The 17,910-nt window shown below is 36.8% G+C and overlaps 2 protein-coding genes across 6 annotated transcripts in view; both read right to left on the minus strand.

The window, feature by feature from the left end:
- Positions 1 to 1,861: 1,861 nt before the first annotated feature.
- Positions 1,862 to 12,005, minus strand: CCNDBP1 (cyclin D1 binding protein 1). 2 transcript variants are annotated; one of them, XM_081291804.1, is made up of 11 exons: positions 11,807 to 12,005; positions 11,588 to 11,647; positions 11,193 to 11,272; positions 8,544 to 8,625; positions 7,681 to 7,777; positions 7,080 to 7,126; positions 6,739 to 6,815; positions 5,002 to 5,270; positions 3,865 to 3,925; positions 2,540 to 2,586; positions 1,862 to 2,297 (listed from the first exon to the last, which is right to left on the minus strand). In XM_081291804.1, exons 1-11 carry the CDS (start codon positions 11,913 to 11,915, stop codon positions 2,189 to 2,191), a joined length of 1,038 nt encoding a protein of 345 aa, XP_081147930.1. In that variant the 5' UTR covers positions 11,916 to 12,005; the 3' UTR covers positions 1,862 to 2,188. The 2 variants fall into 2 exon arrangements, with proteins under 2 accessions (XP_081147930.1, XP_081147929.1); XM_081291803.1 differs by lacking the exon at positions 7,080 to 7,126 and adding an exon at positions 7,436 to 7,509.
- Positions 12,006 to 12,152: 147 nt separating this feature from the next.
- TMEM62 (transmembrane protein 62) overlaps positions 12,153 to 17,910 on the minus strand; it is a 47,448-nt gene continuing 41,690 nt past the window's right edge. For all 4 annotated transcript variants that reach the window (XM_081291799.1, XM_081291802.1, XM_081291801.1 and 1 more), the window contains 3 exons: positions 17,099 to 17,203; positions 15,095 to 15,213; positions 12,153 to 12,911 (listed from right to left, as the gene is read on the minus strand). In XM_081291799.1, coding sequence (XP_081147925.1) covers positions 12,585 to 12,911; positions 15,095 to 15,213; positions 17,099 to 17,203 — 551 coding nt within the window. In that variant the 3' untranslated portion in view covers positions 12,153 to 12,584. The remainder of the gene's footprint in view (positions 12,912 to 15,094; positions 15,214 to 17,098; positions 17,204 to 17,910) is intronic.

Consider the following 17,910-nt stretch of genomic DNA (forward strand, 5'->3'; position numbering starts at 1 on the left):
CCAAAGATGACTGAACAAATGTATAAAATATATAACACAGGCCACATGTGGTGGTGCACACCCATAATCCCAGTGACTTGATAGGCTGAGGCAATGGATCCTAAATTCAAGGCTGGCGCTGGCCACTTAGCAAGACCCTATCTCCAAAAAAAAAAAAAAAAAAAAAAAAGAACTGGGGATTAGCTCAGCTCAGTGGTAAAGTGCCCCTGGGTTCAATCCTCAGTACCAATTTTTAAAAAAATTTAATACATATACACACATCTAAATGCATAAAAATATATATATTCACACACCATACATACACACATACACATCTAAAAATGTGTACATATGTGTATGTACACACATGCATGTGTGTATATATACATATTTATATATTTGTAGATAAGTGTTTATATATATATATATATATATATATATATATATATATATGGTGTATATATATGTATGTACACCCTATATAATTATTTACAACACAGAACCTAAGAGCAGAATGACCTACATTTAGCTATAGATAAATATTTATTAGAATTCTATATTCATTAAGTATCCCACAACTAAACACTGATGTTAATAACATGTATTTGGTCCAGTAAAGAAATATGAAAATTAAGTATATAGAAAATAGGCCCTATAAAAAAAGAATAAATGAATGAGTCGTTTTGTACAAAGTTGTGATTTGTTTACATTATGTTGTTGCTTCAGTAATTCACTAGTTTTAGTTCTTTTTTTTTTAATAAATAAATTTTTTAGTTGTAGATAGACACAATACCTTTATTTTATTTATTTTTATGTGGTGCTGAGGCTTGAACCCATTGCTTCACACATGCCAGACAAGCGCTCTACCACTGAGTCACAACCCAAGACCCTTAGTTCCTTCTCTTTAAAAGTGCAGAATGGAACTTTTAAAAAAATAGGTTAAAACTCATTTGGTTTAAGGAATTTCAAATCCAAGGATGTACTGGTCACTGAAAATAATGACTGTTATTGTTGATTATAACTTAAGAAAGACAGGTTGCAGAGACCTGTAGTACATACAATAGGCCCAATTCAAGTCACCACATATACGACATTTATAGCTTTACTCCGCTTTACAACATGTGATCTTCTAGATAGATGCAAAAATATAATTAAGTGGAGATAATTTTGCAAAAGAATGTACCAAATAAACTTAAATTTATAAAAACTCTAATATATAAAAACTTTTGATTTATATACTGTGGTATTTATCTTTGGGAATGTAATATACAATAGAACAATAACAATAATGTATAAGGAAAACAGATCTGTTTAATAAAGTGGAAAAACCTAAAAATGAGCTCAATACCAACATATTTTAGAAGCAAGGAGTAACCTGGGGTAATATTCAGAAGGAATTACTGATGAGAATAATATTATGTAACATGCTAAAACACTAAGGGGCTTTTTGCAGTCATTTTCTCTAAATAAATTAATGTCAAGTGTTTTTGTTCTAAATAGACTTCTGATCAGAATCAGATATTTAGCCAGGTGCGATGGCACACACCTATAATCCCAGCAGCTTGGGAGTGTGAGGCAGGAGGATCACGAGTTCAAAGGCAGCCTTAGCAACAATGAAGCGCTGGGCAACTAAGTGAGACCCTGTCTCTAAATAAAATACCAAAAAAGGACTGGGGATATGGTTCAGTGGTTGAGTGCTCCTGAGTTCAATTCCTGGAAACCCCCCCGCAAAAAAAAAAAAAAATCAGATATTTATACTTATAAACCCAAATGAAAGTAATGGTAGTCTCAGCAGACTGCATTTCTGGTAGGAAGAAACTTTGGAAGGGTATTCATTTAATTGCTAGCAAATAGTTAACATTTCATTGAGACCACTGGCATCTGTAACAATGAAAAACATACTTTATTGCAAATAAGGATTAAGGCAGCTTCCCTAGGAGTCTCTGAGAGGCCATTCAGGAATACTGATTCATGCAATTATCTTTTGTATCTAGCAGAAAAATATATCATACTCATACTGTTTATAAATAATTGCCAATCTGGCTTAACCAACAACTTTGGTAATAGAGTCTCTTGTTAAATATAGACAGGAATTCCCTTTCCATCCAGCAAGTATTCTAGCTCCATTCTTAAAAGCAGACATTATAGATCTGGCTGGGACAATAAGAGAGAGTAAAAGGAGAATATGAATGCGCCTGAAAACTCATAATTAAATTTCACTCTGAGTGAGCTCCTTAATTCTGTTCATGCAATGATCAACAGCATTAATGAGTAAAGGGATCCAACTATCTTCTGGCTGAGGGGTCACATGACTTGCTCTGTAGAATAAAATGGGGGGGGAAAAAGTTTACTATGAGGTCATGGGAAAATCTATCCTCAGGAGAGTGCACAGAAGAAACTACAGTAAAAGGCAAGTTTCTTCACAGAAACCAAAACTAAAAGAAAACCCCAATCCTTCCCTTTCCTATTTCTTGAAGTGGGAACTTGGGAGTTAAGAAAGTCAGACAGACACTCAGCTTTATTCTCAAAAGGCTAGCTAGGGAGAAGTCTTCATACTTACTTTGTAATTTCGAGTGCCTTCCTTAAAACAGATACAAGTTTTGCAGACTAGAAAAGAAACAGAGAAGTTAATCACCCTGAGCCCTGCCATCAAAAAGGTAAAGGAGAGCTTGAATTTTTAATAGACCCCCAAAATTAAAAAAAAAAAAAACAAAAACAAAAACGTTAAAACAAGAACTCATTTAAAAAGAACCTTGAATATACTCAAAACAAAAATGCTGACTAGGTTGAGGTGGCAGGATTATAAATTCTTTTCTATTTAGCAAAATATTACTAATATTGCTGCTATAACATTTTTTCTAAGTTTTTTTTTAAATTTTAATATTTATTTTTTAGTTTTCGGCAGACACAACATCTTTGTTTGTATGTGGTGCTGAGGATCGAACCTGAGCCGCACGCATGCCAGGCGAGCGCGCTACCTCTTGAGCCACATCCCCAGCCCCTCTAAGTTTTTAAAACTTAAAATATTTCTAATTTTTAAAAAAGAAGGAAAAGAATGTAGTCTGAATTTATCCTATCTGCTAAGAGCTCAAAATATAAAGCAGAAATAACTAATGTTCTTTATTTTAAAAATGTACAGAATTTTAACAACACCAATATCAAGTTAACATGGGGAGGTGGGGGACACAGCTCCATGGTAGAACATGTGCTTACCATGCACAAGGACCTGGGTTCAATTCTCAGCACCAAAAAAAAAAAAAAAAAAAAAAAACCAGAAATGAGGATGTATATATCCCAACAATATACAGTAAGACATATAAAGACTACATATTTTTAATTGCTGTAGTAGTTATTATTTGGGATAATTGAATATTATTAATAGGCATACTGCTAAAGATGTTTAATTCTTAGGAAGTTAACTTTTAAACTTAATGCCAAAACAACAAACAAAAAATTTAATGCCCTAAGGATACTATTCTTCTTCAAGGTGTTTGTACACTATGAACACACATTTTGATGAATCTAATTTCCACTATCAAATTTATCAAATATTAGAAGGGGTACATCTGACTATAAAACATAAGTCATTTGGGGGGCTGGGATTGTGGCTCAGTGGCAGAGTGCTTGCCTCACATGTATGAGATACTAGGTTTGATCCTCAGCACCACATAAAAATAAATAAATAAATCAAATTTTTAAAAAAACACCTCAGCAAATATTTATAATGCACAAACACATGCAAGAACTGTGACATTACTGTTGTGACATTACTTTTGCACCCAAGTGAGACAAATAAATAAGTACCCTATACTTTACAGAAAATACTAGTGACTAGTGAAATTCTACAAATAGGTCTATAACTCCTCCCAAAAAGTCAATACTCACATTGATTCGCACAGTCAGGTGGCACATAGGTGGATATATGCTCAGAGCCAAATCATCCACGCTAGGAGCAGAAAGAAAAATAACCATTATCATATTCAACAACAAAAACAAAGGAACTAAGCTAGCTAGGTTGTTTCTAGTATACAACTATGGATGTAACTAGGGAGAAACTGGCTGTCCCAGAAATGCTTGTCAGTTCCTTAAATTGGGCAACCAGGCAACCAATGAAAAATCAATTTAACCAGTATTCGCTGAAACATACATACCCTATTTCACTAGGAAACGGGGATGGGAGGGAATGCCCTTGGTTTGTTCATAGGACAGAACATGATTAATTTGGTAAAAAATGTGAGGATCTGAAATTATCAATTTAGTAACTGATACAGGCTCATCAATGGAAGCTAAAATTGTTACATAAAAGACACCCTTACTAAAGAAGACACCACTTAAAACATGATCAAATTTGGGATTATCAATAATGGAACAAACTGATATCATGACTTCCCTAATATGACAGAAGGCACAAAACATAACAGCTATATGATAGTCTTGCAAAAAAAAATGTTTAACCTGACTATAATCCCTAGAAAATTATCCTATGAATACAAATTGTTAAGGTATTCTATAGGACAACTGATGGGTTTTGTTTTGAAATGTCAATGTCAAAAAGAGACTCTATTAAACTGCAAGAAACTAATTTGAGACCTTGACAGAAACCTGGATTTTATATAAAATATTTTAGAGACAAAGGGAAAAGTACGACTGTTGGATAATATTATATTCAACATTAAATTCCTCAGATATGATGATAAGACTATCGTTGTTCTTAGGAGATAGATGCTAGGTATTTAGGGGTGAAATGTCATCGATGAATACAACTAACTCTTTAATGGTTTAGGAAAAACCATTATGGAACATCTATTTATCAAGACATAAACCAATACAGGAAGAAAAATGTGAACAACAGGTGAATTCATATGTAGGATGTAGAGTTATTTACTGAAGTACTTTTTCAACTTTCCTGTAGGTTTAAACATTTTCAAAATACAAAAAACTAGGCAAAAACTTTGGGATGACAGCACAAGCATAAGCTAAGATCAGAAGTCTTCTGCAGTTTCAAGTGGGGAACATGTTTACCTAGGGCTGATCTCATCAGAAATATCCACAATGTCATCCAGCTGAGCCACCTGATCCTTCTTCCCATTCTCTGCCACTAAGATCCGTATTTTCTTCAGGCAAGCTTTGGATGATCTCACCAGTGCAAGACACGGGATTATGAGCTCTTGATCTTCCTCAGACCAATATAAGTCTCGATTGCTTGGAAACCCCAACACATCTTCATTGCTGTGGTTGTCCTCCTCAGAATCATTCAAGAGACCACAGTAAGGGTCACATTCTTCCACAGCCTACAACATACCATGATAAATGTGAATGCAAACAAAAACAAAAACACCTATTTTACTCTTAGCACCATAACTGAATTGTTTAGAAACCCCAGCCAGGCTAAGCACAATATTGCTCCTTATAATCCCAGGGACTTGGAAGGATGAGGTAGCAGAAGCTCAAGTCCAAGGCCAGTATGAACAACTTAGTGAGACCCTGTCTCAAAATAAAATATAAAAAGGACTGGGGATGCAGCTCAGTGTTAAAGCATGTACAGACTTAACTCCCAGTACAAAAAAAAAAAAAAAAAAAAAACACCCAGGCTGGATGTTTCACTAACAACTAACAGCTAACAGCTACACAGTTAAATCACTTCATGAACCCTGTTCTTACTCTCCTTGTCCAGCAAAGGAACAAAGAGAAGTGGTACAAATTACACAGCATAATGGAGTGAGAATGGAAGACACAGGACAGAAGTGAGAATGGAACCAGCTAAGTCAATGCTCAAGATATCCCCCGCCCCCTTTTTTTTTTGTAGATGGACAAAATGCCTTTATTTTATCTTATTTGTTTATTTTTATGTGGTGCTGAGAATCGAACCCAGTGCCTAACGTATACTAGGTTACACTCTGCCACTGAGCTAAAGCCTCAGCCCATATCCCCTTTTAATTTTTTTATTTATATGACAGCAGAATGTATTACAATTCTTATTACACATATAGAGCAAAATTTTCCATGTCTCCAGTTGTATACAAAGTATATTCACACCAATTCATGTCTTCATACATGTACTTTGGATAATAATGATCATCATATTCCACCATCATTAATAACCCCATGACACCTCCCTTCCCCTCAAATCCCTCTGTCCTATCTAGAGTTCTTCTATTCCTCCCACGCTCCTGCTCCCTACCCCACTATGAATTAGCCTCCTTATATCAAAGAAAACATATAGCATTTGGTTTTTTGGGATTGGCTAACTTCACTTAGTACTATCTTCTCGAATTCCACCCATTTACCTGCAAATGCCATGATTTTATTCTCTTTTATTGCTGAGTTATAGTCCATTTTGTATATATGCCACATTTTTTTTATCCATTTATCTGCTGAAGGGCATCTAGGTTGATTCCACAGTTTAGCTATTGTGAATTGTGGTGCTATAAACATTGATGTGGCTATGTCCCTGTAGTATGCTGTTTTTAAGTCCTTTGGGTATAGACCGAGGCTAGGTCAAATGGTTCCATTCCCAATTTTCCAAGAAATCTCCATACTGCTGTCCATCTTGGCTGCACCAATTTACAGTCCCACCAGCAATGTATGAGTTTACCTTTTCCCCCCACATCCTCACCAACACTTATTGTTGTTTGTCTTCATAATAGCTGCCATTCTGACAGAGTGGTTTTGATTTGCATATCCCTTTCTTTATAATCTATTTTCTACTGGTCATGGAGTTTGCCCTCCAATGACCAGCAAAGGCAGAGGTTCCCTCACCTGCTCCATTTCTTCATGTGCATCCTTCACAAAATCCACACTCTTTGTCAGCATTAATAGGGCTGCAGCTTTATTATCTATGAATGAAAAATTGAAACACTAGAATGAGAGAAGAAATCTTATAATTCTCTTAAGACTACAAAGGGCAACCAACACTGTTTTTTTTTTTTGAAGAGAATATCAAAGTAACCTAGGGTCACCACCTAATGTAAAACTCTTTTTTCACTACCTCCCCTGGAACTCAGACAAAGATTAAAAAGCTTTTCTTCATTCACCACAAGAAATAAAATGGGCACATGATATTTCTCATCACAATCCTCTTATTGACCACTGCTTCTGACCTGATAACTGCTTCAGTGTGTCCAATAAAACTGCCGCGGAGGTAGTACTAGAAAAAAACCACATCTGTTCAGCAAGAGAGAGAACCAAAAGTAGAGTCTGAATTTAAAAAGGTGCTATAATCCAATCACAGCATGCTTGTCTAGCATATAGAAGGCCCTAAGTTAGATACCCAGTAGAACTAGAGAATGGCAAAAAGTACTAATACTAACTATTAATGCAGATGACAAACTAAATCTATTTCACTAAAGTGTTTATACAAATTAAAATATATAAATGCTACAAAGCAGGAAGTTAGACATGGGATGTCTTTCTGTTTTGGCCAGCAGTTACTGGCTCATCTCCCACTCTTACCTACCTTTTGGTATCTGAGGAACTTGCTGGCATGCAACCCAGACATTGTTGTAGGAAATAAGGTTACTGTTTTCAGGGCTGGGGAATGGAATCAATGAAAATATTATCAATAATCTAGGTTCCTGTCTCGTAAAAAGCTCCCTCCTGCTGGTCACTATTCTCGGCTATCAGTAACTTTTCTCTTAGGTTGAGTTTTCCCCTGGGTCAAGGAAGCCTATTAACTGCTAACCCATACTATGGCATCAGTACCTCTGAGGTGGAGTGATGAGAAGCACTTCCACAAGCTGAGCCATGCCATCCACAATGTCCAAAGTGGCACTCCGTACCAGCTTTCTCAGGGTGATCCCTGTGGCCAAAACCAAAGAATAAGCAGCCTGGTCTCCTTTTCAGAAGTCACTGTCCATTTTCCTGAGTCTAAGCATTAGAGAACTATAAGATAATGGCCACTCACATGCTTTAAAGGAAGTACCAAACACAAAACTCAGATCTTATTTATATCCTCATATTATTTTCTTATCCCCCCATCAGTACTTAGAGCTGTTCCTCCAAGAGATTTGGAATACAATCTTTCCATCACAACAAGTACTCATTCACTAAGGACAGTAGCCCCTTGACAACTGTGGATAAAATGCTGAAAGTTTAAACAATCCATGAGTAATCCTAAAGATCTATGACATGTATTCATTTATAATTTTGGCATGATTATAATCAAGACATAAATCAGAGGAGTTAGGCAGGACTAGTGAACATTTAACCTACTAAGAAGCCTAGAAATAGAGTATGCTGTAATATGAATGCAGGAGAGATGGGACAGCTTTAGTCTAGGCATATGGGGCTGAGATTGAGCCAGCATCTAGCAGTTAGATGGAAAGGAAGATCCACAAAGAATTAAAAGCCTTAAGATTCAGACAAAGCACAGGAGATGGAAAATCTTAGGTACAAAGCATCTGTACCTTAGTATAATGGAGTGTTTACACAGGTCAATTACATTATAAAATTCTCCTTGAGGTGCATGCTCAAACTGGGGAAAGGCAATAGTCTCAGGACATACCCATCATTTTAGCAAAGATGTAGCCTACAAATGCAATATTAATGTGTATATAGTATCTTACCCTGTTCCTTGGGAAGTGAATAGTACACCGCAATAATTGCCTTGATGGCAGCACAGACTTGTTCACTGATCCTCTGGGTTTCCTATGATGTGACAGACCAATTTAAAAATAAAGAAAGGAAATGGATTAGATCAATTTGGTCAACTCACCTACTGTAAAAGAGAATAGACATCTGTAAAGCATCATTAAATATTTTCTGAAGTCCTATTATGAGTTAGGCCTTGTGATAAGACTCATTGTATACCACAGAGGAGTTAATGGAACACCAAACACTTGATGACAACTCAATAAGGAACAAAGAAACAATAAGTAAAACTTGTTCCTGGTTAACTATATCCCAAGATATTCATGATGTGCCATGAGATATTCACCATATCATAGACCAGGAGTAGTCAAACTATGATCCACAGGTAAACCAGACCCATTTACATTTATTATAAATAAAGTATTACTGGGACCCAGCCATGGTCATTAGTGTACATATTGTCTATACCTGCATTCACACAAAAATGGCAGTACTAACTGGCTAGCCTTCAAAGCCTAAAATATTTACCACTATCTGGCCTTTTACAGAAAAAGTTTGCCAACCCCTGTAGTAGATCATTAACCAAATCTCTATGTATGTGTCTCTTTCAACAGAATCAAAATATGTACCTAAAAGTAAATAACATGGACTGAATAATGCTCAATATTAACTATTTTCCTTCTAAGCAGTCATTGGTTTTCTTATCTTTCTTGTCCTCACTTCTCTATTAAATTCTAAACCAGTGCTTATATGTAAAATGTGATCCAGGTTGGTGCCAGTCCACAAACTGTTACCTGTTTGGGATGAGATATCCCCAGTGATTGAGAATAAATGCTTAGAAACTTTTTAAATTTTTTTCAATGCTGGGGATCCAACACAGGGCCTTGCATATACTAGGCAAGAACTCCACCTCTGAGCTATATTCTTACTCTGTTCAGAAACTATTATGGCAATACACAAATTTTTATAAAAATATCAGTTCATAAAGATTTTTCGAATCTTAAAAACAAAAACAAACAAACCACCCTGCAGTAGGACTAAAATGCTGACGTCCGAAGAAGGCGATTGAATCTTTGTATATAATTCCCATAAAACTATGTTCTAATTTTTCATCTATGAGTAAAACTACCATCCTGAACATATATAGAAAAATAATCCTATGCTATCTCCTCACTGCATTTTTCTTGCTACAAATTTTAGCAGGAAGTTTTTCTTTTCAAAGAAAGAAGCCAGCAAATATTTAAAAATAAGATAATACTTCCTTTGGAAAAAATACACCTTCTATGAATCTTTTAAAGTGCTCTCACATAGTTCACCTCTTGTTTCCTCATCATAGACCTCTAAGATATCCAAGGAGAAGGTTTACCGTTGTAGTCATATGCAGCAAAGAATATTTATATCATTTCAAAACATCCGGATATAGACTTGGGCTGGGATTGTAGCTCAGAGGTAGAGCGGTCACCTGGCATATGTGAGGCACTGGGTTCGATCCTCATACCACATAAAGTAAAATAAAGACATTGTGTTCACCTATAACTAAAAAATAATATTTTAAAAAAATCTGGATATAGACTTAAAATATTATTAAAAAAATCAAATAAGATAATGAATATGCCATTTTTAAATACCCTTACTCTCAAATTAAGTATGGGCAGTTCTAGAAAAAAATGAATATAGGGAATGCTATGTCACAGTCAACACCTTTACTTTCAGTTTTATAATGAAGAATTATTAAAACTGTATAATTTCTTTGTTCTAGCAATTTCTTCTTGGGAATTTTTTCTACAAATGTGTACACAAAGATTATATTCGGCAATTCACCACAGGACCATTTACAATAGTTACAAGTTGGAAACAGTTTAAATGTCCACATAAGGTATTGACTAAATTATAGTTAAGCCGTCTGTTGAATATTAAGAAGCTATTACAACTTTTTAGGTGATGCTAAGAATCAATTTCTAAGCTATACTATTAATTTTTTAAAAACGAAAAAGTACAGTGTTGATGGTATCTGATCATTTGTGTAAAAAGCATATATATATACACATATACATGTAAATATGAATATACATATGCATAGAATATACAGTATACAGAATAATACAAAAGGAAGTGAAGAGAGATGACAAAAATGAGGAACAGGGTGGGTAGGTAGAAACATTTTAGCATACTTTGTTAGTTTTTGAATTTCACACTTTCTACATAAGTTACTGATTACATATAAAATAATTCACTACCAAAGGGTCCTATGTAGTATAATAGAAAAGGTATAGCTTAGCATTCAGATAGACCTTATTTACATTCAACTTCGACTTACTAACCTTAACCTGAGCCTCTGACCCTGACTACTTATCTGTCAGATAGAGATCATGTATGTGAAAATATCTAGAAAACAGTGTGCACTTTAATTTTTTTTCAGAAAGTAAATAACCAGGCTGAATTTCAAATTGCAAAAATTAGGAGACTGGTCTACCCATGCCAGGCAATTTGGTTTCCACAACAATCCTGTAAAGTAAGAAATGTAATCTCATTTGAGATTACATGAATGAAAAAGGTGGAAAGAAATAGCGAGGATACCTAAGGAATAACAAGACAGCACAGGATTCCAGTAAAGTGAAGCTCACCTGTGGAGACGGCAATGGAAGTCGAGAGAAGACTGTAGTCAGAGCGGTGGCTTCCCATGACACTTTAACAGCTGCCTCATCTGGTGGGTGGGAATAAGGGGAGGCAGGTGCTAAAGTTAGTGCCAAAAGGCTAAAGCTGCAGCTGGGACAGGGACTTGGAAGACAATGCGTTCTCTCTCCTCGCTTATCAGCCTAGACAACTCAAAAACAGCTCCAAAAATCAATATTTTCTATTTTAACCACTCAAGTGCCAAGGACTAGCAAGGTGAAGTATCCCCACAGTAGGGATGAGGCGGGGGAGACGCAGAGCCCTCCAATGGGGACTGCCAGCAGGAAAGGGACCGTGTCGCTGGAATAGGTGAGAGGAGGGAGTCACCGACAGGAAAGGCACTCACTGAGTCTTCTCCAGAACACCTCCCGATTAAACTCCTCAGTGGACTCCCGGGCTTCGCCGACTTGTAGGTGTAGTGTGGTGGGCCGAACCGCGGCAAAAGGAGAAACTGAAGTGAGCGGAGCCACCTCCCGTACCAGGGTCCAGCCCGCAGCGCCCTACCTGGGCTTTTCTCTACCCCAAGGCCGCCCCTGACCTCGCCAGACCCACAGCGTCAGCTCACCCCGCACTCCAGGCAAGAGCAACCGCAGCTCAGCCGCCAAGTGCCGGAGCTGTTCCAAAGGCGGAGCCAGAGTGAGGACTGAGGCTGCAGACGCAGTTTCGCTGGCCATCTCTGCAGCTCACCAGCACCTGAAAATAGACGCCACCGCCCCAGTTGCCCTAGACGCACTGCGACTGCGCCTCGCTTCCGGTGCCGCCTACCCGAGATCGTTTCCGGCAACAACCCAGCCCTCCCGCTCCGCCCCTTCCTCCCTGAGGCCTGGCCCCGCCCCTTCCATTGGCTGGGTCACGCCTCCCCGCCCCACCCCATTCCAACCAAAAGACTGAGCCACACTGCAAGGTTCAGGTTCGTTCTGTATCTTATTCTTCATTCATTCATTTATTTGATTAGCTGAAACACTCCCGACTAAGGAAGCAGAGAGCCCATAACCCTATGTATGGCGCTGGATGCTTTTACATGGGATAACCCCCCAAAATGCTGGGCCTCCTGAGATACTCCCATACACACACCCAGCCCCTACCCTGTGGGTCTCCTTGTTTAGGGCTTTCTCTTTGCCTCCTTAGGGAAGAAAGAAATCAAGTCATTATTTAGACTCTTTTTCAGTCCACTCTCCAGGAATCAGTAGTGAGTGATCCCTCCAATATTCACGTGTCCAAGAAGCAGCAGCTCTCTGAAGCTCATCCACTGACATCTGCTTTCCACCTAGTAGGGGCAGAGACCAGGGCTACAGATGCACAGACTGAACTTCTGCCCAGCTGGCAGTGATGGGACATGCATTTCAGGAGCTCAGGTGGCTTTTTAACTGCAACATGAAGGTTCCAAACTTGGTGGAGTTCAGTGTCCACACACAACGAATGAGTACTGGTGTCAGCAATGTCAACCAGGTCCGCAAAGGGGAGAATAAAAGAGCTAGCGTGCCCTGTGTCACATGAAGAAAGTAGCAGGAATAAATCTGCCAGATATACAGCAGTAGCATAAATAGGTGAACAGGTATAATTTTCAAGTATTTTCCTTGATGGAGATGAGACTTGAAGTTGTGACCAAAGCACCTCTGCAACAAGCTCCAACACAGGTAAGCCATCAAGGGAATGTTGAAAAACACCACCTAGAATAAAGAAGCAGAACACAATCATTAGCTTACCACCAAGCTAACTTTGAAGAGTCAGGTCTCATTATTGGTGGCTCCTAAGAATATGTTGCTTTCTGACTTGGGGTTAGTTGTCTGATTTTTTTTTTATATATATACTTTGATCACACTTATTTGTAACACATTCAACCTACAGTTAGTTGTGTCCTTTTGTTCATCTTAAAGACAGGAATCATTTAACTTATATTGAAGTTCCAACTTATAGTACAGTATCATATATATATATGTGTGTGTGTGTGTGTGTGTGTGTGTGGGTGTATATAGTAAATATTGGCCAGTGTTTAAATTAAAATTAATACACACACATGCGAGTGTGCATGTGCGTGCCTGCGCGCGCACACAAACACACACACACACACACACACACACACACACACACACCCAGAATATACATTCTGTTTTGGTGGAATGGAGGGACTTGTATTATCAGTATATTTTTTCTTATCTTGATATTTTTGTTTGAGGTAGAATGATGAGTACTAAAGTATAAATTGGAATATCTATGTTATAATATAGTTTGAAGGATGTGTGATTCATTTATTCATTCAATAATATTTATTGTAGCAGTCACTGTCCTAGGCTTTAGGTTAGGGACACACTAGTGAACAAGTCAAAAAAGATCCATCATAGAGCTATACAGTCTAACAGGAAAAAGAAAAAATTAAAAAAGGAATTACAAATTGTGATAAATTCAATTAAGAAATAACTGGATCACAAAAGAGTAAATAAAAGAGAGGCTCTGTGTAGCCTGAAGGACAGGAATGAGTCAGTTAATGGAAATGCATTCCAGGAAGAAGGAACAAATGAAAAGTCCAGAGGTGGGAGGTGTCTTGGGCTCTGTAAGACAACAGTAGCCAAGGATGATGAACAAGGTGGAAAGTAGGAGTGGAGCCACAAGTGTGAGGTCAGAGACATAATATTGAGATGCCTGTTATGCATCAAAGGAAATATATAAAATGGCAGTTGAGTATATAGACACTTGAAGTACAGAGAAGATATCTATGTCAGAGGTATACATTTGGAAGTCAGGAGCCTGGATAATACATAAAATCCATTATTAACTTATAATTGCTCAAAATATGAATGTACACATTTTCATAGAAAAAAAAAACCCAGGCCTTTTGGTAAGACATAAGTTTCACTTGGTGTAAGAGTACTCCGGAGAGACAGCCTGCATGTATATAACAGAAAACTGAACTTAAGCCAGAGATGTAGCTCAACAGCAGAGTGCCTGTCTAGTATGCCTGAAACCCTGGGTTCAATCCCCAGCACCAGTGTGGAGGGAAAGAAAGAGAATAAGACCCAGGATCTATTTACATGCTGCTATGCAGAGAATGTTGTGGACTGGGGTAAGTATTTGCTAGGTAAAAGTTTTCCCTAGTTGGCTGTCTCTAATCCTGCTAATCTTATTATACTGTTGTTAAGAGGTTTTTGAACTCATTTTGATTAATATTTTTTTATGTTTTCCAAACTTCAAATTACACTGAGATTTTGGTCCAGCAGCCCCATTAGGTGAATAAAACAAAGCAATTGTTAGGTAAATACTTGTCAAGTTTTTTTAATGAAGTTTTGCTATGGAACAGGATCTCTTAATTATATATTTGTTTTAGAGGAATCAAATGTAAACTTAATATGTCGGTGTTTCCCAAATAATACTGCTAAGACATCATTACAAAGCCCAGGTCTGAATTTTGTCCAGTGAAGCTTCTACTAAATAACTGATTTCCTTTTCATGTGTTTATATTTTCCTTTCCCTCCTTCTGAAATATTTTCCTTCCTTCTTTATCATAATCAGTTTTGGTTTAACTTAAGTGTAAAACTTATTCTATCATAAAGCCCTTATTTCATTTTCTGTCAATGAAAAAACACAATGAAACAAACAACAAAAACCTCTTTTACCTCTGATCAACCCTGAATGCCAAAATGTATTTTCGAAGTTTACACAAGAGTGGTGGAAGAAAAGGGTTAGGAAGCAAACAAAACATCAGTTATTAAAGACTGCCCTACAAAAAAAGTAAGAAAGATGATCTATAATGTTCAATTTAAGACTTGAGATTTTAAAAAAAGATTTTGGATTTAACTGTTATGCAATTGTTTCAACAAGGACAAGATGTTCTTAAATTGTATATCTAATTTCTTACCTGGAAAATTCCAGCTACAAATGTTGCACCACCTTGTAGGAAATGTCCATTAACAAATATCCCAAAGGAAAAGCAGAAACCCAATTTGCCATCAATAATTTCACCAAAAAACCATGGTCCTGAGAGAGGCAAAGGGTAGAAAATAAGATTAAATAGCTACCACCCTGATTACATACATCTGAGAATCATTTATAGTAATAATAAAGATACAAGAATAGTAATCTATGAGCATTTTATTTCATAGTGTTTCTCCTTTGCTAATCTCTGTTGCATATGGTATTTTAACCAACTATTTGCCCCCTGTTTCTCTGGATCAAAAATTATCTGCATATATGCTATACTTGGAATAGATAAATAGCTTGTAGATAGCAAAAACAGGCTGCATCACACTCACAATTTTAAAAATATTCTCTTGCACTAATAAACTCAATATAATGTATTAACATTTCCTTTAAGAAGCAGAGGTATTCTACTGAAGCTAATTTTTGAGATACCTGAGATTTACTCCTTAAAACAATAAAACCTCAACCACTTTTTTAAAAAAATATTTTTTAGTTGTCAATCTTTATTTTATTTATTTATTTATTTGCAGTGCTGAGAATCAAACCCAGTGCCTCACTCTACCACTGAGCTACAACTCCAGCCCCCTAAACCACTTTTCAATGGAAATTTTTCTAAAATGCTCTCTTGTACTTCTCTTTCTTACTAATATAGTGAATATATTTTAGCCTTTTCTATTGACCTATGGCCATTAATTCATTCGTTCATATGTTCACTACATAATGACAGTTCTTTAACAAGACTCCTAAAGCACAATAAATAAAAAAAAAATCAGTAAGGGGTATGGCATCAATTAAAGCTTGTGTGCAGCAAAGGAAACAATTAAGAACATGAATAGAGAGCCTACAAAATGGGAGAAAATCTTTGCCACCTTCTCCCCAAGGCATTAATATCCAGAATATATAAAGAACTCAAAAAACTTGACACCAAAAATCCAATTAGGGCTGGGGTTGTAGCTCAGTAATAAAGCACTTGCCTCATATGTGTGAGGCCCTGGGTTCGATCCTCAGCACCACATAAAAAAAATAAAATAAAAATAAAGGTATTGTGTCCATTACAACTAAAAAAAAAAGCCCCAATTAATAAATGGGAAAAATAACTAAACAGACACTTCTCAAAAGAAGAAATACAATTGGCCAACAAATAAGTGAAAAAATGTTCAACAACTCTAGCAATCAGGGAGATGCAAATCAAAACTATATTTCGATTTAATCTCTCTCCAGTCAGCATGGCAATTATCAAGAATACAATAACAGGTCAGGTGCAGTGGCCCATGCCTATAATCTCAGTGGCTCAGAATTACAAGTTCAAAACTAGCCTTAGCAATTTATCAAGGCCTTGAGCAACTTAGCAAGAACCTGTCTTAAAAATTAAAAAATAAAATATAAAAATAAAAAGGACCAGGGATTTGGCTTAGGGTAAAGTGCCCTTGTTCAATCCCTGGTACAAAAAACAAACAAAATACACATGGAATATTACTCAGCATTAAAAGAGAATAGAATCATGGCTTTGTAGGTAAATGGATGGAGCTGGAGAATATAAAGCTAAGTGAAGTAAGCCAATCCCCCATAAAAAATGCCGAGTGTTTTTTCTGATATAAGGATGCTGATTCATAATGGGGATGGGGAATGCAACATGGGAGGATTAGATGAACTTTAGATAGAGCAAAGGGGAGGAAGGGGAAGGAAGTGGGCATGGGGGTAGGAAAGAAGTGGAATGAGATGGACATCATTATCCTAAGTACACGTATGAAAACATGAATGGTGTGACTCTACTTTGTATACAACCAGAGACATGAAAAACTGTGCTCTATTTGTGTACTATGAATTGAATTGTATTCTGCTGTCATATATAACAAATTAGAATAAATAAAAGAAAATTTAAAAATCTCAATATATTCTTTGACAGAATGCTCTACAATTTGAAGTTTATTAATTTACTTACCAAGCACTACATACAGGGTCATCAACAACATAGAATAGTAGAAGATGTTTATTTTGCTCAAGAGGTGAAGGGAAAATGACATCAAATTTATAAATCTTGGAGGTTCTAAACAGAACAAATTTTTAAAAATTCAGTGACCACATGCAAACTTTAATTTCTTTTTTTTATAATGTAATTTTTATTTTCCAACAGATCAATTGCCTAAGATAGCACAGGTCTAATGACCAACCAATACCTTCTTTTCCTTTTACTTATCCATTATCCCTAGTGACTAATATCATATCTGACACAGTGGTAGATCAATAATTTTTGTTAAATGAATCTACAAACAAATGAAAGTACAAGTGAGTTTAGAAGTGGTTAGGTATTTTTTTTTTTAGAGAGAGTGAGAGAGAGAGAGAGAGAATTTTTAATATTTATATTTTAGTTCTCGGCGGACACAACATCTTTGTTTTTATGTGGTGCTGAGGATGGAACCCGGGCCGCACGCATGCCAGGCGAGCAGCTACTGCTTGAGCCACATCCCCAGCCCTTAAAGATTTTTTTTTTTAAAGAGAGAGTGAGAGAGGAGAGAGAGTGAGAGAGAGAGAGAGAATTATTTTTTAGTTCTCGGTGGACACAACATCTTTGTTGGTATGTGGTGCTGAGGATCGAACCCGGGCCGCACGCATGCCAGGCGAGTGCGCTACCACTTGAGCCACATCCCCAGCCCGTGGTTAGGTATTTTGTAAAATTTAATTTCTTTATAACATTTTCTAGAAGTCTATTATGGGCTATCTGCTTTATATGGGGCAAATCCTTCATTATATGGC

The sequence above is a fragment of the Spermophilus citellus genome (assembly GCF_964194105.1).
Source record: "Spermophilus citellus genome assembly, chromosome: 4".
Classification (NCBI taxonomy): Eukaryota; Metazoa; Chordata; class Mammalia; order Rodentia; family Sciuridae; genus Spermophilus; species Spermophilus citellus.

Excerpts from the sequence above, each read along its gene's own strand:
- CCNDBP1 (XM_081291803.1), bottom strand. The coding sequence starts at position 11,915 with ATGGCCAGCGAAACTGCGTCTGCAGCCTCAGTCCTCACTCTGGCTCCG. Across the intron at positions 7,778-8,543 it reads TTCACTTCCCAAGGAACAGG|GGATCACCCTGAGAAAGCTG; the intron begins GTAAGATACTAT and ends TTTTGGCCACAG. Across the intron at positions 2,298-2,539 it reads AAGGCACTCGAAATTACAAA|AGCAAGTCATGTGACCCCTC; the intron begins GTAAGTATGAAG and ends TTTATTCTACAG.